General features: G+C 49.1%; 1 protein-coding gene across 1 annotated transcript in view; it reads left to right on the forward strand.

Annotated features, from left to right (window-relative positions):
- Window positions 1–23,705, forward strand: part of LOC141099807 (uncharacterized) — a 108,656-nt gene that overhangs the window by 61,048 nt on the left and 23,903 nt on the right. Inside the window, exons 4-5 of the mRNA XM_073587874.1 lie at window positions 6,426–6,556; window positions 8,937–9,096. Coding sequence (XP_073443975.1) covers window positions 6,426–6,556; window positions 8,937–9,096 — 291 coding nt within the window. The remainder of the gene's footprint in view (window positions 1–6,425; window positions 6,557–8,936; window positions 9,097–23,705) is intronic.

Genomic DNA, 23,705 nt, shown 5'->3' on the forward strand with positions numbered 1-23,705 from the left:
TCACAAAATCGGACCCTGAGGGGCCCCACCCACAAAATCAGACCCTGAGGGACCCCAGCCACAAAATCAGACCCTGAGGGGCCCCAGCCACAAAATCGGACCCTGAGGGGCCCCAGCCACAAAATCGGACCCTGAGGGGCCTCACCCACAAAATCGGACCCTGATTGGCCCCGCCCACCAAATTAGACCCTGAGGGGCCCCACCCTCAAAATCGGTCCCTGAGGGGCCCCGGCCAAAAATCGGACCCTAAGGGGCCCCACCCGCAAAATTGGACCCTAAGGGGCCCCGGCCACAAAATCGGACCCTGAGGGGCCCCATCCGCAAAATCGGACCCTGAGGGGCCCCACCCGCAAAATCGGACCCTGAGGGGCCCCACCCGCAAAATCGGACCCTGAGGGGCCCCACCCGCAAAATCGGACCCTGAGGGGATCCACCCGCAAAATCGGACCCTGAGGGGCCCCGGCCCCAAAAATCGGACCCTGAGGGGCCCCAACCGCAAAATCGGACCCTGAGAGGCACCGGCTACAAAATCGGACCCTGAGGGGCCCTGGACACAAAATCGGACCCTGAGGGGCCCCGGCCACAAAATCGGACCCTGAGGGGCCCAACCCACAAAATCAGACTCAGTGTCCCCGCCCACCAAATTGGACCCTGAAGGGCCCCATCCACCAAATCGGACCCAAAGTGGCACCGCCCACCAAATCAGACCGAGAGTGGCCCCGCCCGCCAAATTGGACCCTGAGGGGCCCCGCCCGCCAAATTGGACCCTGAGGGGCCCCGCCCACCAAATTGGACCCTGAGGGGCCCCGCCCACCAAATTGGACCCTGAGGGGCCCCGCCCACCAAATCGGACCCTGAGGGGCCCCGCCCACTAAATCGGATTCTGAAAGGCCCCAACCACAAAATCGGACCCTGAGGGTCCCCGCCCACCAAATCGAACCCCGAGGGATCCCGCCCACCAAATCGAACCCCGAGGGATCCCGCCCACCAAATCGAACCCCGAGGGATCCCGCCCACCAAATCGGACCCGAGGGTCCCCGCCAACCAAATCGGACCCTGAGGGGCCCCGCCCACCAAATCGGACTCTGATAGATCCCGCCCACCAAATCAGACCCTGAGGGGCCCAGCTCACCAAATCGGACCCAGAGTGGCCCCGCCCACCAAATTGGACCCAGAGTGGCCCCGCCCACCAAATCAGACCCAGAGTGTCCCCGCCCACCAAATTGTACCCTGAGGGGCCCAACCCACAAAATCGGACCCTAAGGGGCCCCACCCACAAAATTGGACCCTGAGGGGCCCCGACCACAAAATTGGACCCTGAGGGGCCCCACCCACAAAATCGGACCCTGAGGGGATCCGGCCACAACATCGGACCCTGAGTGGCCCCACTCACAAAATCGGACCCTGAGGGGCCCTACCCACAAAATCGGACCCTGAGGGGCCCTACCCACAAGATCGGACCCTGAGGGGCCCCAACCACAAAATCGGACCCTGAGGGGCCCCAACCACAAAATCGGACCCAGACGGGCCCCGGCCGCAAAATCGGACCATGACGGGCCCGGCCACAAAATCGGACCCTGAGGGACCCCACCTACAAAATTGAACCCTGAGGGGCCCCAACCACAAAATCGGATCCTGAGGGGCCCCACCCACAAAATCGGACCCTGAGGGGCCCCACCCACAAAATCGGACCCTGAGGGGCCCCACCCACAAAATTGGACCCTCAGGGGCCCCGGCCACAAAATCGGACCCTGAGGGACCCCAGCCACAAAATCAGATCCTGAGGGGCCCCAACCACAAAATCGGACCCTGAGAGGCTCCGGCTGCAAAATCGGACCCTGAGGGGCCCCATCCACAAAATCGGACCCTGAGGGGCCCCGGACACAAAATCGGACCCTGAGGGGCCCCGGACACAAAATCGGACCCTGAGGGGCCCCGGCCACAAAATCGGACCCTGAGGGGCCCAACCCACAAAATCAGACCCAGAGGGGCCCCGCCCACCAATTTAGACCCTGAGGGGCCCCACCCACAAAATCAGACCCTGAGGGGCCCCAGCCACAAAATCGGACTCTGAGGGGCCCCAGCCACAAAATCAGACCCTGAGGGGCCCCAACCACCAAATGAGACCCTGAGGGGCCCCGTCCACCAAATCGGACCCTGAGGAGCCCCACCCACCAAATCAGACCCTGAGAAGCCCCGCCCACCAAATCGGACCCAGAGTGACCCCGCCCACCAAATCGGACCCTGAAGGGCCCTGCCCATCAAATAGGACCCAAAGTGGCCCCGCCCATCAAATCGGACCCTGAGGGGCCCCGCCCACCAAATCAGAACCTGAGGAGCCCCGCCCACCAAATCGGACCCAGATTGACCCCGCCCACCAAATCGGACCCTGAAGGGCCCCGCCCACCAAATCGGACCCAGAGGGTCCCCGCCCACCAAATCGGACCCTGAAGGGCCCCGCCCACCAAATTGGACCCAGAGGGGCCCCGCCCACCAAATCGGACCCAGGGGGGCCCCGCCCACCAAAATGGACCCAGGGGGCTCCACTCACAAAATCGGACCATGAGGGGCCCCGCCCACCAAATCGGACCATGAGGGGCACCGCCCACTAAATCGGACCCAGAGTGGCCCCGCCCACCAAAATGGACCCAGGGGGCTCCACTCACAAAATCGGACCCTGAGGGGCCCTACCCACAAAATCGGACCCTGAGGGGCCCCAACCACAAAATCGGACCCTGAGGGGCCCCAACCACCAAATCGGACCCTGAGGGGCCCCGCCCACTAAATCGGATTCTGAAAGGCCCCAACCACAAAATCGGACCCTGAGGGTCCCCGCCCACCAAATCGAACCCCGAGGGATCCCGCCCACCAAATCGAACCCCGAGGGATCCTGCCCACCAAATCGGACCCCGAGGGTCCCCGCCAACCAAATCGGACCCTGAGGGGCCCCGCCCACCAAATCGGACTCTGATAGATCCCGCCCACCAAATCAGACCCTGAGGGGCCCAGCTCACCAAATCGGACCCAGAGTGGCCCCGCCCACCAAATTGGACCCAGAGTGGCCCCGCCCACCAAATCAGACCCAGAGTGTCCCCGCCCACCAAATTGTACCCTGAGGGGCCCAACCCACAAAATCGGACCCTAAGGGGCCCCACCCACAAAATTGGACCCTGAGGGGCCCCGACCACAAAATTGGACCCTGAGGGGCCCCACCCACAAAATCGGACCCTGAGGGGATCCGGCCACAACATCGGACCCTGAGTGGCCCCACTCACAAAATCGGACCCTGAGGGGCCCTACCCACAAAATCGGACCCTGAGGGGCCCCAACCACAAAATCGGACCCTGAGGGGCCCCAACCACAAAATCGGACCCTGACGGGCCCCGGCCGCAAAATCGGACCATGACGGGCCCGGCCACAAAATCGGACCCTGAGGGACCCCACCTACAAAATTGAACCCTGAGGGGCCCCAACCACAAAATCGGATCCTGAGGGGCCCCACCCACAAAATCGGACCCTGAGGGGCCCCACCCACAAAATCGGACCCTGAGGGGCCCCACCCACAAAATTGGACCCTCAGGGGCCCCGGCCACAAAATCGGACCCTGAGGGACCCCAGCCACAAAATCAGATCTTGAGGGGCCCCAACCACAAAATCGGACCCTGAGAGGCTCCGGCTGCAAAATCGGACCCTGAGGGGCCCCATCCACAAAATCAGACCCTGAGGGGCCCCGGACACAAAATCGGACCCTGAGGGGCCCCGGACACAAAATCGGACCCTGAGGGGCCCCGGCCACAAAATCGGACCCTGAGGGGCCCAACCCACAAAATCAGACCCAGAGGGGCCCCGCCCACCAATTTAGACCCTGAGGGGCCCCACCCACAAAATCAGACCCTGAGGGGCCCCAGCCACAAAATCGGACTCTGAGGGGCCCCAGCCACAAAATCAGACCCTGAGGGGCCCCAACCACCAAATCAGACCCTGAGGGGCCCCGTCCACCAAATCGGACCCTGAGGAGCCCCACCCACCAAATCAGACCCTGAGAAGCCCCGCCCACCAAATCGGACCCAGAGTGACCCCGCCCACCAAATCGGACCCTGAAGGGCCCCGCCCATCAAATAGGACCCAAAGTGGCCCCGCCCATCAAATCGGACCCTGAGGGGCCCCGCCCACCAAATCGGAACCTGAGGAGCCCCGCCCACCAAATTGGACCCAGATTGACCCCGCCCACCAAATCGGACCCTGAAGGGCCCCGCCCACCAAATCGGACCCAGAGGGTCCCCGCCCACCAAATCGGACCCTGAAGGGCCCCGCCCACCAAATTGGACCCAGAGGGGCCCTGCCCACCAAATCGGACCCTGAGGGGCCCCGCCCACTAAATCGGATTCTGAAATGCCCCAACCACAAAATCGGACCCTGAGGGGCCCCGCTGACCAAATTGAACTCTGAGGGGCCCCGCCCACCAAATCGGACCCAGAGTGGCCCGCCTACCAAATCAGACCTAGAGTGGCCCCGCTCACCAAATAGGACCCGGAGGGGCCCCACCTACCAAATCGGACTCTGAGGGGCCCCACCCACCAAATCAGACCCTGAGGGGCCCCGCTCACTAAATTGGACCCTGAGGGGCCCCGCTCACCAAATCGGACCCAGAGGGGCCCCACCCACCAAATCGGACCCTGAGGGGCCCCACCCACAAAATCGGACCCTGAGGCCAAAGTGGCCCCTGAGAGGCACCCACAGTTAAAACGGATCCTGAGTTGAAAGTCTTGCAGGTGCAGCAGGCAAGTCTCTCTTAAAGGGGCAGCCTGGGCAGCATTTCAAACCACTATCTGTACTTCCTTCAGGAAATACACATCTAGTATTACAATTATAATGCGCCAATCACAAGTTATTCAGTTGATTTCCGCAATTAATGCGGCCCGAACCGCTACATGCACATACTCCGTTGAGGTGTCGTTTCGAAGCCAACATCCACGAGAGGTGTGCTAAGTATTTTTCGTGTCGATCGGATTTGTAGTTTCTGTGCAATTTCCGTTTGAAAAATTTTGTTCCCGTCATTGGAATGCACTGTCTCAATGCTTTTCATTGGGAAACTTAAAACGTGCCCTGAGGCGATTGAAATGGCAGTAAAGCTCATCGATATGCGCAGGCACACCCAGTTACTATGCCAACGCCTACGAACGTCACATGACGCCCCCAGGACAGAGCTTCTACAACATAATTTCAGCTCTTAAAGCGAAACCCACAACACAAATGCAAATCTAGCTTCATCACATAAAGAGTGCCAATGAGAGAGAATGTGCGCCAAAGTGCGCCCTCCCGCCCACCAAATCGGACCCTGAGGGTCCCCGCTCACCAAATCGGACCCTGAGGGGTCCCCGCTCACCAAATCGGACCCTGAGGGGCCCCCCACCAAATTGGACTCAGAGTGGCCCCGCCCACCAAATCAGACCCAGGGGGCCCCACCCACAAAATCGGACCCTGAGGGGCCCCAGCCACCAAATCGGACCCAGAGGGGCCCCAACCACAAAATTGGACCCTGAGGGGCCCCGGCCACAAAATCGGACCCTGAGAGACCCCACCCACAAAATCGGACCCTGAGGGGTTCCGGCCACAAAATTGGACCCTAATGGGCCCTGGCCACAAAATCGGACCCTGAGGGGCCCCAACCACCAAATTGGACCCTGAGGGGCCCGGCCACAAAATCGGACCCTGAGGGGCCCCACCCACCAAATCAAACCCTGAGGGGCCCCACCCACCAAATCGGACCCTGAGGGGCCCCGGCCACAAAATCGGACCCTGAAAGGCCACACCCACAAAATCAGGCCCTGAGGGGCCCCACCCACAAAATCGGACACTGAGGCCAAAGTGGCCCCTGAGAGGCACCCACAGTTAAAACGGATCCTGAGTTGAAAGTCTTGCAGGGGCAGCAGGCAAGTCTCTGTTAAAGGGGCAGCCCAGGCACCATTTCAAACCACTATCTGTACTTCCTTCAGGAAATACACATCTAGTTTAATATACTATGCATTTTATGAAAGTCAATTCCAGACCCTTAACGTTACCCATGACTTTAGGTAGCTGTCAACCACTTGGTCCTCCAACAGCTATCACTTCTGTCTTCCCCATACACATGGACATGCTGCAGAGCATACGGTACATGTTTTCATTATGGAGAAGGGAATAGGCTGTCAGACACCTCCCTCAGGAGCAAATCATTGTCTATGTTAAAAATTATATTTCCATATTTCAGGCCAGTTATGTTATCCAGATAGAAAAGTTCAAAAAAAAATAATGATGGCCGCACGTACTGTACATAATCCACCTCTGCCACAGTTGGGGAGTTACTTGTAATCAGTGGCCGCTATCTTCTTTGTTTATAGTCACAGCAGTGTAGCTTGTAATTCTGTAATTTATCCATTCATCAGGTTTTGTGGTTTACGACTCCCTTCCCAAATCCGTTCTTCATCCAATGTGATGACAGTAATCATGAGATCAGATTCCTCAGTAGAGCTGGATGGAATTTCTGCGCAGTTCAGAGCGATGCAGACTTCATCAGGTAATTGGAAAGGAATAAGTAATACTTCTAGTAATCTAGCCTCATTAAAAATCATACCTACAGTATAGATGTCACTTTACTAGTTGTACAAAAAAAAACAAAACAGTGCACCGCATTCTCAATTAACATGCTACACACCTCCCTTTCGCTTGATTAAGGCTGTGTGCACACGTTGCGATTTTTAAGCGTTTTTGCCGCGAAAACACTTAAAAAACACATACAGAACACACTCCATGCATTCCTATGGCATTCCGCACATGCTGTGCTAATGCTGCAATTTTTTCCACGGCAGAATCGCAGTATGCTCATTCTTTTTGCAGAATCGCCGCAATTCCGAAAAGAATTGCTGCGATTCCGCACCCATAGGAATGCATGAGATCTGCTTACTTCCCGCATGTGGCTATGCCCACCATGCACAAAGTGAGCGGCTCATGTGTGGTTGGTACCCACGGTGTGGAGGAGAGGAGACTGTCCTCCAGGCCCTGGGTACCATATCCCTGTAAAAAAAAGAATAAAAAATAAAAAATTGGGTTATATTCACCTTCCGGCGTCCCGCCCAGCCTTCCCGGGCCTCAGCGATACTTCCGTTCCCAGTAATGCCTTGCGAGACCTTTGATGACGTCGCGGTCTCGCGATAATGTAGTGGTCCCTATTCCTCGCGAGACCGCTACATCATCAAAGGTCTCGCAAGGCATTACTGGGAACAGAAGTACCGCTGAGACCTGGGGACGCTGCGCGGGACGCCGGAAGGTGAACATAACACGATTTTTTATTTTTTTAATTATTTTTAACATTAGATCTTTTACTACTGATGCCACATAGGCAGCCTCAATAGTAAATAGTTGGTCACACTCGTCAAACACTATGTTTGAAGAGTGTGACCAACCTGTCAATCACATTACAAGTGATGCTTCAAATTGCTTTGAAAGTGCTTGAATTTCGCACGTGAAAATCGCGGGAAAACTGCGAAAAAAAACGCGCAAAAAACACGGAAAAAGACGCAAAAAACCTGCACGTTTTTCCTGGGAAGAAGTGCATTTTTTTTCTGCCTACGTGGGCACATAGCCTGACAGCGCTCGGTTGCTCAGAGTAAACACTGACTGAGTGTTATCCCCGCATTAACACTGCAGGAGCCCTGCAAACGCACGCTCTTATCCTTCTCCCCTGTTTTTAGCTGCTGCTCGATACAAAGATAAATAGAAATTTAGCAAGTGGCACTGCAGCAGATAGGAGAAAAGAATGAGAATCTACACTTAAAAATTCATGTTCGTTGGGCATCTGCAATGTCAGTGTAGTGCTGGACTGAAAATCAATATATGCTCACCCTGTGAAAACAAGCACTGATGAGGTGCACGGCATGCTGAATGAGGGGGCTGAGAGGTACACTAAGCCCTTGGCCAAGTAAATGGTGCAATAAGGAGCCCTCATTTGAAATTATATAAGATAAAACAGAATTTCTGTAAAACTATTGAAATTAAATATACACTGCAGGTATGATTTTATGGGGGTTAAAATCTACAGGTCTTTTTAAGTAGTTTAAGGGACTAGTCTAGTCCCTCAATGCATATAATTTAGCTAGAATTTACCTTATTAGTTGTTATTTTGAATCTGAAAATTCATACATTGTTTCTCCTTTGTTGGTTTATGTGATCTCATGGTGACGCCCTGGAAATGTTATAGTTGTATAATCTCCGAAAAGTGTCATCATCTCATTAACCAAAATTTTGTGTATGATGAAATTGCATGGACTTTACCATTGAAGTTCTCCAAAGAGAAGACAGAAGCTCCTATCGCAGTTACTAATGATAACTAGACAGCTACAGTTATAATGTAAAAGATGACAGATCATCCTCTCTGTGTACCTATGGTGACTTAGCTTATTAAGGAGAATATAGAGGATAATCAGTTTTACCTATTCATTTGAATAGGGGTGGATTTTTGGTACCTCACTGTGGCCAGTATAGAAATGACAGATTGCTGTGTCCCAGCAGCATCTGAGAACTTTTTAAGGCTAAGCCACCAATAAAGATGTAGTGGCCAACCCTTTTAAGTATACTAACATTTACCAACCACACACAAACCAAAAAGATACTCTTTTTGCCTACATCTTACAATGGAGCCTTATGGAAAAGTTTAGCACATGAAGCTTTCTTTGTGTACTTGCTATAGAAAAAGAAAATGTGACATGAATAGGGCTTAACTTGTGTGAGCATGACAAATCATTATTATGGGAACCTTAAGCCTAGTTCACATTTTTCAACATTGCCTACAAAAAAATACAGTACAAAAACTGAGTTAATAATAAGGTTTTATGCTCCATCTGTTATCTTCATATCTCACTATACATAATAAAATATATAAATATATCACTTTTTTTTAGAAGGTGCTTCACTAACTGAGGGCAAAAATTCACTAGAAGGTGTGGTTGAAATAGAGTACCAAGGTGTACGAGGAAACGTATGTGCCAAGCAGTGGACCAAAAATCATGCTCAAGTGGTGTGCCGGCAACTGGGTTTCTCAGGTCCTGCAATCGCTACAAGGTATTGTGTATGTTTCTTTACAAGACCACAAATGAGATCAGCAGTTTTTTTTTAACCATGTTAGCACTCACAGCTAAAAGACTGTGCTGATATTTGTGGAAATTACTGTGTTCGGACTTAGGCCCTGTACACACGGTGCGGATTCTGCTGCGGATCCGGAGCGGTTTTGCTGTGGTGGATCTGCAGCAGAACTGCAGGTGATGTACAGTACCATTAAAGACTATGAAAAAAAAAAACCCGCTGTGCACATGCTGCGGTTTTTTCCAAGCGGTTTTTGTGTGTGGAAAAAAAAAGCAGCATGTGACTTCTTTTGTGCGGTTTTCCTGCAGTTTTCCACCTGCTCCACTATAGGAATCCGCAGGTGGAAATCCGCACAAAAACCGCAAAAAAACAGGAAGAAATCCGCAGGAAAAATGCAGGTCATTTGACCTGCGGATTTCGTGAATTCTGCACAGAAAATGCAAGCACAGAATACGCACCGTGTGCACATAGCCTAAAGCTGCATTTACAATGAAAGATTTTGGCAACGGGCATTCTTAAGATTGCGCGATTAATGATTATCTTTCAGTGAAATTAGGCTGCCAATCACCAGGTGGACAAGTGGTAAAAATGATCTTTTGTGCATCTTTAAAGATCATCGTTCTCGGCAGCACATCGGCCTGTGTAAACAAGACTCATGTAACCGAGTACAATGGCAGCCTATGCACACTGAGGGATCTAATTGATCAGTGTGCATCCTTTAATGTGGTCCGCTTTTGTTACAAGGCTATTAAGCCCGTCATGACATTGCGATTTTCCAATTTTTTTTCGTTTTCGTTTTTTCCTCCCCTTCTTCCAAGAGCCATAACGTTTTAAGTTTTCCTTTAATATAGCTGTTTGAGCACTTGTTTAATACAGGGCGAGTTATGCTTTTAAATTACACAATTTAATCCACCACATAGGATACTGGAAAATTGGGAAAAAAAAAATCCAAGTGTGTTGAAATTGCAAAAGCTCCATTTCACTCTCAGCCATTAGGATCACATGATGGCTGCTTAAATCAGCCATTATGTGCGTAGAAAGATGCAGACCCAGCATGCGAGCCCATATCAAAGGCAGGGACACAACATATGACGTAACGTTACATCATATGTTGTGAAGAGGTTAAACAACCACTGATCTACTTATCAGTAGTGGTTTAGTGCTGCCGGTTGGTTCATGTACACAGACCCTAAAGGACCTTTTACACATAGCGATATCGCTAGGGATATCGCTAAAGCGTCACCGATTTTGTGACACAGCGATATCACTAGCGTTATCGGTGATCGTGCGAGATCGGCCTGGTCCATTTCGCGTTGTCGGCTTCCTGCTGGCGCCGACGAGCGAGCCATGGACGCGGGCGGAAGACGTCACCCTCGCCGTGTCTGACAGGTAAGTGACGACCGCCGACCGCTGCTGCATCGCTGTGAGATCTGCCTGTTTGGCAGCTCACTAGCAACCATTTAGCGATGCACCAGCGATCCTGACTGGGTCATATCGTGGTCGGGATCGCTGGTGCATCTCTAAATGTAACGGGGCCTTAATAAAAAGGCCAGTATCAGTGGAACCGTATGGTAGACATAAGATACAAGCAAACAGAATACTCGAGGGAAGCAGGAATGAAACTAAAAACTTGCTATTTTTTATTTTATGACAGGTATTATAATTGTAGATAATAAGATGTAGGTTGACGTTTTATTTTATATTAACCATTTGCCTCTGCAGCCAATTTTTTTTTGCACTTTTGCCTTTTTCTTTTCTTTTTTTTTTTTTTCCAAGAGTCATAACTTTTTTATTTTGTATAAGGACTTTTTTTTACCGGACGAGTTGTAATTTTGAATGACACCACTCATGTTACTATACAATTGTGGCGCCCCCAGGGGTATGGTCGTCACAATGGCATTGCCTTCCTCCTGGGAGGGTGATGTCAGGCTTGGAAGCAAGGAAGGGTCTCACCAGCAGTTTATCTATACATGTAACACAGTTCCCACTCCAGGCCAACAGAGGGAGCTCTGAACCAGGATTAGGGGAGAAGTGCTCTCTGAGGGCCAGGAAGGGAACAGTTAGTTAGTGTGAGGAGGGTGAAGTGTGCAGACGTGGAGAAGGAGCTGGGAGATCGAGCAGAGAGGAAAGGCTCATCTCCAGCGACAGCACATGAACTGGAGCCTAGTCTCCATGGTTGTATGGATACTAATGGTCCTGCAGCAGACACCAGAGGAGTATGAAGTTGTAAATACTCGACTCCCACCTAAGACTCGGAGGCACAACAGCACGGTGTGAGCCAAGAGAGAAATAGCGGCTACAGCTGTCTGCCATATGAGGTATTCAGAGAAACGAGAGAAACGATAATAAGGAGGAACGCCAGTGTAACTCAGTACTGGATGTCCCTCAAGTGAGCGCTAGGAAGGAGACTACACAACCCATCTGCTGAGAGAGATCCCTGAATTGCTTCCAGGCTAGCCTGCCCTTGTACCATCTGTAATCAGGACCCTGGACTGCATTTGCCAAGTAAAGGTAACGAAACTGCACCCTGTTGTGTCCTTGCCTCCTTCCTGCTACCTTTCCGGCACGGCTACATCCTTGTGCCTACCACTGCACCCTTCCCGCAATATTCATCTACACTGCCCTGGGACTACAGCTTCACCTCTGGGGAGCTTTAACATCTTTGCTGCACCACACCATCAGTCCCAGAGGATCTGCATTCAGCGTCGGCTTAACATCTCCCTTGCCGAACACCACAGGTGGCGTCACAAACTATTCATTTAATCAACTACATTCCACCATTCAATCTCCCTTTTACTTGGGCGCCCAGGGCTACGGACCGGGTCACCGCTGCTGTGACACCTTCCCCTCTGAGTGACCGGCCCGTTACCGAGTACCCCACAGCCCTGGGACGGCGACCCACAATATTATGAGAAGTGCATGAAGTGGTGATAAAGATGAAATTTCACCATGGTTTTTCCCAAAAAATTTCCGGTGACGGCAAAATTATGTGAGATCATGATTCTTAAGGTCACCTTCTTTACGGAGATGCCAATCTTGTATGGATGTTTATACAGTTGGAACCAGAAGTTTACATACACTAAATAAAAAGACATATATGCACATTTTTCTCTATATCTGACATGAAATCAGAATAAACTTTTTCCGTCTTAGGTCAATTAGGATTACCAGAATTATTAATATTTGCCAAACGCCAGAATAATGAGAGAGAAATAATGTTTAAAGGCATTTTTTATTACTTACTGCAAAGTCAAAAGTCCACATATATTTCATTAGTATTTGTCAGTGGCGTGTAAAATGGTAAGCAGAAGAATAAGAGATCGGCTCCAGCTGCTGCTGTTAGAAACAGATGTCAGAAAATTAATATAACCAACATCTATTGTGAGTGGAGATATCAGCTCCAGAACCCTTTCCACACAAGCGAGTGTCACGTGTTCGACACCCTGGCCTCTTACAGAAAAATGGGGTCTGTTTCCAGTGTGTGTGTTGCTGTTGTTACCGTGGACACTTCTAAACTCCTCTGGCCCGACACTCTTAGCGTGGCCGTGATTCCCCGTGACCAGAAGAACTTTAAACCACAACAGTTCTTAAAAAGAGGTTCAACATTACATTTATCAACAAGGCACAGCAGGAGAGGCAGACATATTTATTTGGGTTATAGTACAGTGGCATGTCTTCAACAAATTTTACAGTGGCACAGTTGGTAAAATTTCTCACTAGCATAACTTCCTAGCTAACTATGACACTCTAGCTGCTTCTTCCCGTTTTCTCTATTTTCAGCCCACTTTTTTTTTTCAGGAACCACGTGCATGAAGCATCTTTTGCTACCTCTTTTAGGCTATGGTCCCCAGCCTCGATGACTTGTCTCTTGTCGGACCCATAGCTCTCAAGACTTGGCTGACACTTCCCATTTCTGGAGGCCCTTATGAACTCTCACAAAGATGCTGCTTACCCATTCAGTTCCCCAACTCGCCTGCTAGGAGTACTCCAGTGCCAAAACATGAGCTCTTCTTTTTAGTTGTTTTCCTTCTGTGTATCTTTTCTCTTCTCTACTTCCACACACACACACTTCGGTGACGATCATCTTTCCTTGTCTGAATTTACTTACTGACTAACTCCCTATTCCTGTCATTAAACCACAATCCCCAATCCTCTTCCCCAAGCTTGGCCGGCCTATAAAAGACATTTTCATACATTTAACCACCAAAAGATGTCAGAGGAGTGGAATGCCATCCTCACCACCCTTACAAATACACATATAAATATAAAAAAAAATGATGCTATATTTAGTTATAATACACATACCGGTAAGTTAATATTAAAAACTTAATTGACTTTTATACAATCAGGCCCCATTACATCAATTGCTGCTTTTTTTGTTTTTTTTTCATATATTATTTCAGTTTTTGCTCATGTACTTTGTGCTAAATTCAATAGAAATCATTTTCAATATTTGATCATTTAAAGAAAATTAAAAGATGATTTTTTCTTATTTTGCACCTTTAAAGAATAAAATGTTGCTCAGTCTTTTAAAAAATCTTGCACATAAATCTTCAAGAACACAAGAAATAAAACACATTAACACCTTCTCAACCAAGAAATGTTCCCTTTTTGCATTTTCCTTTTTTATTCCTCTTCTTCCAAAAACCATAACTTTTTTCAGTCCATGTAGTAATATGAGTTCTTTCTTTTTATGGGATGAAAGTTGTAGTTTTGAATTACTCCATTCATTTGACCATTCAATGCATTGGAAAATGATAGAAAAAAAATTCCAAATGCAGTTTGTGCTGGGCCTTATAGCAATACTGTCATGATAGACCCCAGAGTCTTCAACAGACCCCTGACTTTCATGGCAATGGCATCAATAACCCAGGCCTCCATGCTGTTTATGCCAGTGTCAGGGATTGACAGCATCATTTAACAGGTTAACAACAGCGGGCAGAGCACGAGGCAGATGATGGCTAAAAAATACAGCCACTATCTGCTGACAAGAAAGTAAGGTAAGATTCTAAGAATGCTTCAAAGAAGGAGACCTGACATGTGACAAATATATCAATATATGTGAGGTATTAGTTGATATTAAGGCCAAAATATGGAAGCTCGCAACCCGCGTCAAGGGTCCCCACATTTGTGACTCCTATGTCGGTGAGCTCTGTTTTGATGTTTAGTGACAGGACTTGCTAACGTGGGGACCCTTGACGTTGGTTGCAAGCTTCCATATTTTGGCCTTAATATCAACTAATACCTCACCCACATTGATTTGTGTTTTTGCACTTTATTAATCTAGTTTTCAGGGTGCAGTTGGGCCCAGATGGCTCTGTAAACTGTGGCCTCTGTTCACACATGATGCATTTTGGGTTGCACTGGGTGGCCCGCCTGATCTAAGAGTATGGGCGTCACTAATTGGCTGTAAGCCAGTTGCTCTGCATTACCTGTGTCAATAATGCCGCATACAGATTATTATCTTTTGTGCACTAATATAGCAAATAACCACCCCCTCCATTGATTGGTAGATTGAGAGTGATTGTCTCATTGGTATTGCTGCACCTGTGTTGTCGCCATCTTTAATCGGGTCCACTGCACCCTGATAGTGCATTTGTTTGGAGGCCTGAGCAGGTAAGGATCTCTGCCTTTTTTCTCTGATTTTACAAAAATTTTGGTGGGATTTCTAAGTCCTCTTTTTGTGTCGGTGAGCTCCTTTATATGACAAACCTTACAAGGTATGCCAATATGGGTGAGAAATTGGTAGGATGGGGCATGGTCACTAATGCCAGTCACATTCATCACAACTTATGCCACATTACAAGTTACGCCCCTGGCTTACATATCTGGCCTATATATAGTCTACTATACTATATATATATGCAGTGAGCCACAGGAGAGGCTCCAGATGTTGCAGAGGGGCAAGCTGGGAGATGTAGCTCCACTGGCAGTGGAATTTAATATCACGCTAACTGATGTAGGTTGCTGGACCTCTTCCCTCCTGTCCACAACAGTTGTCAATAGTGGTAGATGGCTCTTATGGAGATAGACCACTGGGGCACTCCTGTACAGGTGGTGTCTGGGTGCAAGTGTTGGAATGCCCATCCTGTTTGTGCAATTTCAAGTAGCCAGACACACAGGTGAATTTGTAAATGTAACACTTTACTAAAGGATAAAACAGGGTACAGTCTGCTTCACTTAAAAGTGGTGCTAATTACCAATATAGGTTTCCTTATAAAGCAAGCATGTTTATGACCTCTCAGGGTGGCTGGAGAACAGTTCTTTTCACTTGCTACTCTAAACTGGAGTAGTGGCATCTCCAAAATCCAGCTCAGTCCGCCAGGGGTTTGGAGCAGCCTTCTTACTGTCTTGAGTGGCTTGGGTGGAATATTGATTAGCTGTTGCCTCACCTGAGAGGATGACTTCTGGTGACAGCTGAGACAACTGTGCCACTGTTTGAAATTTGTAGAGGTTAACAGGTGCATCACTGAAGTTGATCAAATGAATTGGCACTATTCTGTTCTAGACTGTTACAATGCTGCAAGCAGCGTTCACTAATGGCTATCCTTCTAGCAGGATGGGTTCAAGAAGAGCCTCATATTCTTGATTTTCAAAATGTAGCCGATAACGGCACCATACTATGGTCTCTGAACTAGGCTGTAGGATTACTGATCTAGTGTCTCGCATGCTGATGTGGCAGAATTTGCTTTTGCTGTTTGAAAACTTCTGCTGGGTGACGAGCACATGTATGGCATGCTGAGTGGTCCGCTGATCAGAAGATGTAGCTGTAGGGAGAGAGGCATGCAAGGCAGACAACACTTCTGCAAAACAATTTCTAAGAACAGTTGGGTTGCCCTTCCAGGGCTGTGTGGTACTCGGTACCTGGCCGGTCACTCAGAGGGGAAGCTGTCACAGCAGCAGTGACCCGGTCCGTGGCCCTGGGCGCCCAAGTAAAAGGGAGATTGAATGGTGGAATGTAGTTGATTAAATGAATAGCTCGTGACGCCACCTGTGGTGTTTGTCAAGGGAGATGTTAAGCCGACGCTGCATGCAGATCCTCTGGGTCTGATGGTGTGGTGCAGCAAAGATGTTAAAGCTCCCCAGAGGTGAAGCTGTAGTCCCAGGGCAGTGTAGATGAATATTGCGGGAAAGGTGCAGTGGTAGGCACAAGGATGTAGCGGTGCCGGAAAGGTAGCAGGAAGAAGGCAAGGACACAACAGGGTGCAGTTTCGTTACCTTTACTTGGCAAATGCAGTCCAGGGTCCTGATTACAGATGGTACAAGGGCAGGCTAGCCTGGAAGCAATTCAAGGATCTCTCTCTCAGCAGATGGGTTGTGTAGACTCCTTCCTAGAGCTCACTTGAGGGATATCCAGTACTGAGTTACACTGACGTTCCTCCGTATTATCGTTTCTCTGAACACCTCGTATGGCAGACAGCTGTAGCCGCTATTTCTCTCTTGGCTCACACTGTGCTGTTGTGCCTCCAAGTGTTAGGTGGGAGTCGAGTATTTACAACTTCCTACTCCTCTGGTTTCTGCTGCAGGACCATTAGTGTCCATACAACCATGGAGACCAGGCTCCAGATCATGTGCTGTCGCTGGAGATGAGCCTTTCCTCTCTGCTCGATCTCCCAGCTCCTTCTCCACATCTGCACACTTCACCCTCCTCACACTAACTAACTATTTCCCTTCCTGGCCCTCAGAGCGCGCTCCTCCCCCAATCCTGGTTCAGAGCTCCCTCTGCTGGCCTGGAGTGGGAACTTGTTGCATGTAAATGATTAACTGTTAGAGAGACCCTTCATTGCTTCCAAGCCTGGCATCACCCTCCCAGGAGGAAGGCAATGCCATTGTGGTGACCATACCCCTGGGGGTGCCACATTCCCCCCTAGTGCAAGTCAGCACTCCTGGGCTGATGAAAAACATATAAAACATGTAAACTATGAACAATTATAAAGGTTACAAGATTTGAAAAAGGGAAAAATTTACAAAAACCAAAAGCTCCAAAAATAGGCCTGTGATGAGAAGTTCATGCATCAACGTCCATGGTCCATTCCTGGGCAAATGGTGAACTATTCACAAGATTGATGACCACAAACAATCCTGTGGTTCAGTGTCCATGAAAATAAGGTAAAAATTCAAAAAGGAAACTTCTTACAGACTATCTGTAGGCACAAAACTTGAACAGTTACATATTTACATGTTAACAGTTACATTACTTTAACTTATTTTAGATACGGAACCTGATGGGTGGCACACCTTGTGTGGTACGGGTAGATCTGCGTAATACTGGTGTTGTTATGGACTGAACTGTTTGTCTGGGTCTAACTACTGGTGTTGCGTGTAAACTAGGTAGTAAGCGTCTGCTAGCTCTTAAAGTCACTGTGGGCATAACAGATTCACCACTGGCAGGGCGAGGGTTCTCTGGCTGCACTGCTGGTGCGGTATCTGCTGCGTGAACTTCCTGATTTTCAGAGTTCTCTGGAATCACGTCTTCTAGTACTACCAGTTGGGGAAATGTTAACACTGGCACCACTATGGCATCATTTATTTTAGTCCAGTTTGCAGGGAATTCTCCAAGTATAGTGCTGACCTTCTCTTCTTCCTCTAAGGGTTGGATGTTGTTCTGTTCGGGAATTCTCCAAGTATAGTTCTGACCTTCTCTTCTTCCTCTAAGGGTTGGATGTTGTTCTGTTCTTCCATTCTTTCCTTCAATAGGTCAGGGCACAATTTCAGATGGTCTCTGGATATTGCTGCCGAAGTTTCTCCTCCATCTTTACTAATAAGGCATACTTGATGTTGTCAAAGTTTGAGGGTAGAATGGTGTAAGGTTCAGCTTCCCATTGGTCATCCAATTTATGCAATCTTCTTTTCCTTTTTAAGACTTGTTCTCCTGGTGACAAGGGAACTGCAGGTGCATGTTGGTTGTAGTGCCTTTCTTACTTTTGTCTTGCCTGAGCTAGACTCTTCTCCACACTCTCTTGTACTCTACGGTACTGTTGTTGTCTTTCTGTATCCCAGTTAGCATCTGGTGACGTTACTTCAGGTGTCAGGACTCCCATGTCCAAATCAATAGGCAGCTTACCAGGTCTTGCTCTCATTAGGTAGGCTGTTGTACCGTTGGTGGAATTCACAGGAATGTGATTGTAAAGGTCTACCAGATCTGGTAACTTTTCTGGCCACAGATTCCTTTCTTCCAAAGGCAATGTCGTCAGGAGATCGATCACCACCTGGTTCATCTTTTCACACATGCCATTGGTCTGTGTATGGTACGGTGTTGTCCGGATCTTCTTACAACCACACAAGTTACAGAATTCCTGGAACACTTCTGCCTCAACGGCGGGACCTTGATCTGTAAGCACTTGCTCAGGATATCCATGTGGTCTACAGAAGTGCTGTTAGAATGCTCTGGCTGCTGTCCTGGCTGTTTGATCTTTGACATGCACAACTACCAGGAATCTTGAGTAGTGGTCTACGATGGTAAGAGCATAGATGTAGCCTGACCGGCTTGGGACCAGCTTAACATGGTCCAGAGCTACAAACTCGAGTGGCTGTTTGGTTATTATTGGCTGCAGAGGAGCTCTCTGGCTGTTTTGATCCTTTCTGCGCAGGTTACATTGTCCACACTCCCGGCACCACGTTTCAATGGCTTTCCTCATACCAGCCCAGTAGAATCTCTTCCGGAGCAAGGCTTCCAACTTCTTCCATCCGAAGTGTCCAGCTCCATTGTGGTATGCTTCCAAGACCATTGATGCCTCTCTCTTTGGGACTACCACCTGCCAGACCAGCTCATGAGTGCGGGCATTGATACTCCTCCGACACAGCTTTCCTTCATAGATGAACAGCCGGCCTCTTTCCTTCCACAACTGCTGGGTTTCTTCAGGAGCATCCGACTCTGGGCATGAGTCAGCTTGTGACAGTAGCTCCTTCACCAGGCGGACTGCGGGGTCACTATCCTGCGTTTCTGCCTAGTCATGATGAGGCAATGGATTCAGGGTGACCTCTTTCAAGCCAGACTGTTTCTCACTCCTTGAGCACGTTAGGCTGCATTTGGCCGATGGAAGGGAGGTAGCTCTATTTCTTCAAGAGCCTCAGGGTCTTCTCCTGCATCTGGCAGATTAGGCATCCTGGACAGCGCATCAGCATTGGCATTCTTGTGCCCTGCTCGGTACTTGATGGTGAATTCATAGTTAGATAGCCGAGCCATCCATCGCTGCTCCAGTGCACCCAGTCTTGCAGTTTCCAGGTGAGTCAACGGGTTGTTGTCCGTGAAGATGGTAAACTTGGCAGAAGCTAGGTAATGCTTGAATCTTTCAGTGACAGCCCAGACTATGGCAAGGAACTCCAGCTTGAAGGAACTGTAGTTGTCAGGGTTCCTTTCAGTAGGACGAAGCTTCCTGCTGGGGTAAGAGATCACTCTTTCTTTGCCATTCTGTACCTGTGACAGTACTGCTCCAAGTCCCCCATTGCTGGCATCAGTGTACAACACAAAGGGTTTGTCATAATCTGGGTAGGCCAGAACTTCGTCACCTGTGAGAGCCATCTTCAGTCAAGTGAATGATCTCTCGAACTCCTCAGTCCATTCAAAGGTGGAACTTTTCTGTTTGGTCTTCTTGGACTGCCCACCAGAAGATTTTGCATAGGGGTGGCTATTTCAGTAAAGCCTTTGATGAATCTTCGGTCGTAGCCTACCAGTCCAAGGAACTGGCGTACTTCATGGAGGTTGCTGGGCTTCGGCCAGTCCCGGATGACTGTGACCTTGTCAGGATCTGGTGCCACACCTTCTGCACTCACCACATGACTGAGGTACTGTACCTTGGGCTTCAGGAGGTGGCATTTGGAAGGCTTCACCTTCAGGCCAAAGTTGGACAAGGCTTCAAACACCTCTGCCAGGTGTTCCAGATGGTCTTCTGTGATACACATGAGACAAGTATGAGTGTGTGCCTAGGTTACGATAGGTATCCAGTTTTCAGAATAGGTCATTATGGAAGTCATGCTGATCACATGCTACCATCTTAGAGCGTTATGCTATGATCATGAAGAGTTAATTTTGTAACAAGCAACATATGTTGAACTTTGACAGGCATTCTTGATCGTTAGAGGCAAACAGATCTTGGGTTGTAATTAGTAGCAAACAACCTTCAAGCATTGTGCTATTGTTAAGAGACATGCCAATGGCAAATAGATCTTGGGTTGGTGCAAACAAACTTTAAGATTGTAGTAGTCTATAACAAACAGACCTTGAAGTCTTGTGCTATTATCAAGACAACAACCAACTGTGCAATTTTAAGATTCTGATGCAGCCTAAACATACTGCACAGATGTAATAGGGGAGGATCTGGAAGTTGTGTATAAAAAGGTGGACCCTGTGTCAGTGAGGTAGGGACATTTCCAGAAGGTATCGTGGATGCATGGTTTCTGTGATGACAAGACCAGAGTATTTCCTTCTCGCTGACACTGTGGTCCCTCCAGTGGAGAAGTGATGTTACAATACTTGGTAATGTATAATATTGATACTTATTTCTCTATGTACTATAATTCATATTAATTGTATGATTCACATGAAATGAATTAATTAACAAAACAGGGTACTATTATATTTGCCATTCCATAATTCAGCATTATCCTGATGTAATCTTAATAAATTGTTACATTATTGTTTTACCATAAAACTGTATTCAGTGTGCCTAATTCGTATATTAGTGAGCGTTACGTAAGTAAGGGCGTACCCGCCCTGTCACTTTGACGTGGTAAAACATCTTCATAAGTCTTGGAGAAAACAATGACATCATCAAGCTATAACAGGACTGTCTCAAAGTTCTTGTGTCCCAGGCAGCACTCCATCAGCCATTGGAATGTTCCTGGGGCGGTGCAGAGCCTGAAGGGCATATAGTTCAACTCACAGAGACCTATTGGGGTGGTAAATGCTGTTTTCTCCTTGTCTGCCTCTGCCACGGGAACCTGTCAATACCCACTAGTGAGATCCAAGGTGGAAAAGTAATTAGCAGTTTTAAGTGCAGCTAATGCTTCCTCAATTCTAGGTAATGGGTAGGCATCTTTATGTGTATTGCTGTTAATTTTCCTGTAATCAACACACATTCTCATGGTACCATACTTTTTCTTTACAAAAACTATGGGAGCTGCCCATGGGCTACAACAGTCTCTGATAACCCCAGCTTCCTTCATCTCTCTCAACATACCTTTAGCACATTGGTATTGTGTTGAGGGTATAGGCCGGTACCATTCTTTTATGGGTGGATGATCTCCAGTGGGGATATGATGTTGAACCCCTTTTGCCTTCCCAAAATCTAGGGGGTGTTTACTGAATACCCGCTCATACTCCTGGGTCACCCTTTAAACTCCATTTTTCTGGCATGAAGGTGTAGAGTCAGTCCCCACCTGCAGTTACTGGCACCACTCCTCCAACTGCTTTACAGAGCCATTGTCCTCCACCTGGTCGGATGAGACCAAGGGCTCTGCTGCCTGCATTGCATTGTAACTGACAGTGAGCAGCTTAGCAACTGTGGCGTACCGAGGTATTGTGGCCTCCTCCTCCCGACAAGTCAAGAGGCGTACAGGTACTCTCCCTTTTCGGACATCAACTACCCCTCTGGCTGTCAGGACAGTGGGCCTGCTATCATAGTATACTAGTTCTACCAATGCCTGGTAGTCTTTTCCTCTGAGACCTATAGCTGCCCAACACCAAATCAACATTTCACATCTGGGGGGTATTGCAATGGGGAAAGCATCACTCACTCTGACACTGCCAATTTATCCACCAGAGAGTTCTACCTGTTGTCTTTGCATCAAGGCCTTGATCTCCTTCTGCAGGACTCGTTGTTCACTGGAACCAGCAGTCTCAGCCACCTGTTGCAACAAGACAATAACCTCGGAAAGACAGTTTTCAATTACAATGGTACCAAGAGTCATCATGGGATTACATTCATGTCGATCAATATCCACAACTATCAGACCTTGAGATTTTAGCTCTACTCTACCCACTTTAACAGTAATTTCTTTACATCCTACTTGGGGTAAAGACTGGCCATTACTGGCAACTACTGTCAGTTCATCAGTTGGGCCATGGGTAAGTTCAGAGTCAGCCCAATACCGCTTGTAGAGAACATACGGCATGGTGGTCACCTGGGAGCCAGTGTCCAGCAAAGCGTTCATGGGAATGCCATCAATCACCACTGGGAGGACTGGTCGACCTCCAGCATACTTGGCTCTCCAGTTCTTTGGGCCTGGGGATCCTATTCCTGGAGGGTTGGCCCTCTGCCCCAAGGGTTGCTCGTTTAAATGACAGAACCTGGCGATGTGGCCTGTCCTGCGACAGTTATGACTGATGGGATGTCCGTCCTGGTCATAGCGATCGTTGTTCCTTCCTCGGAGCGGCGGAATCCTCTTCTTCCGGAGCCACGGGACATCCTCTGAACTGGAGGCGAGCTGGATCTTCTCCTTGGAGGACACTTGCAGGAACTGCACAGTTTTAGTAAGTGCAGCCATTCCTTTAGTCAACTCCTGGACCTGAAGGCGTAGATCTGCAGCTGGGTCTTTATCCAGAGTCTGAGCATCCGCCTCCACAGGGATGGAAGGGAAAGATGTTGCTTCCTGGTGGTAGGTGATCGCTGGGCGCCTAGGGGGCGCTGGACGGTTGACAGTTGGTTCCTGCAGTACCCGAATAGCCCTGTCCTTGAAATCAGCAAAGTCCAAATCAGGGTTTTGCAGGGTTGTAATGCGCAGCTGTGCTCTATGGGTACTGGATAGGAGTCCTTCAATGAACTGCTCCTTTAACAGCTTGTCTTCCTCTTTCACACTGTCAGGATCAATTTGCTTAACTGCTCGCCGCGCCTCCTGCAGGTTAAGAGCATAGTCCCTTAAACTGTCCTGCATTTTCTGTTTGCATCCAAAGAATCTCATCTTGATTTCAGCTGCAGGGCGAGTGTCAAAGGTGCTTCTTAGCTTGGCCAGAATATTTTTAACAGTCTCTTTGTCAGTGTCCTGCTAGGCTTTTACTTCCCTCTGCGCTGCACCCGTTAGCTGCCCAATCAGGATGTTCACTTTCTGGCTTTCAGACAGAGGGTATACTTCAAACAAACTGCTCAGTCTCTCTTTGAATTCACTCAGGGTATGTGACTCCCCTGAATACTGCGGTAGCCAGGCTGCGCCCGGAATGTAGGGCATAGACAGCGGCATTATGGGGACCGCTGCAGTGAGCGCTACCGGAGCCGCAGCCACATTGGATCCATCACCTTGCGGTGCTGAGCGGTTGGCGGCAGCGTTCGCCGCTGCATTGCTGTGTGGCGCAGACATCCTCTTCCCCCCCTAGTTAACGTTAGCCAGGACCAGAGGTTGAGTGAGCTTACCGGTGGCCGCTTCGCAGGCCCGATGCTCAGGGCTGTAGGCCTCAGCTCCTCCCACTTCTCACGCACTTTTCCTCTTCCCGCGCGGGACTTCACTGTTTTGCGCCTTCTGGCAGGCTCCACCCACGAAGGCCCGCCTCTTTTGTTTTCCCGCGAGCGCCAAGCAGCGGGATAATGGCGGCAATTTCACAAACAGTCTATAGCACAGCACAGTCTCTGGCACACAGGACCCGGGGATACCGGGCT

This window comes from Dendrobates tinctorius, unplaced genomic scaffold (genome assembly GCF_039654945.1).
Source record: "Dendrobates tinctorius isolate UK_male_01 unplaced genomic scaffold, ASM3965494v1 ptg000102l, whole genome shotgun sequence".
Lineage (NCBI taxonomy): Eukaryota > Metazoa > Chordata > Amphibia > Anura > Dendrobatidae > Dendrobates > Dendrobates tinctorius.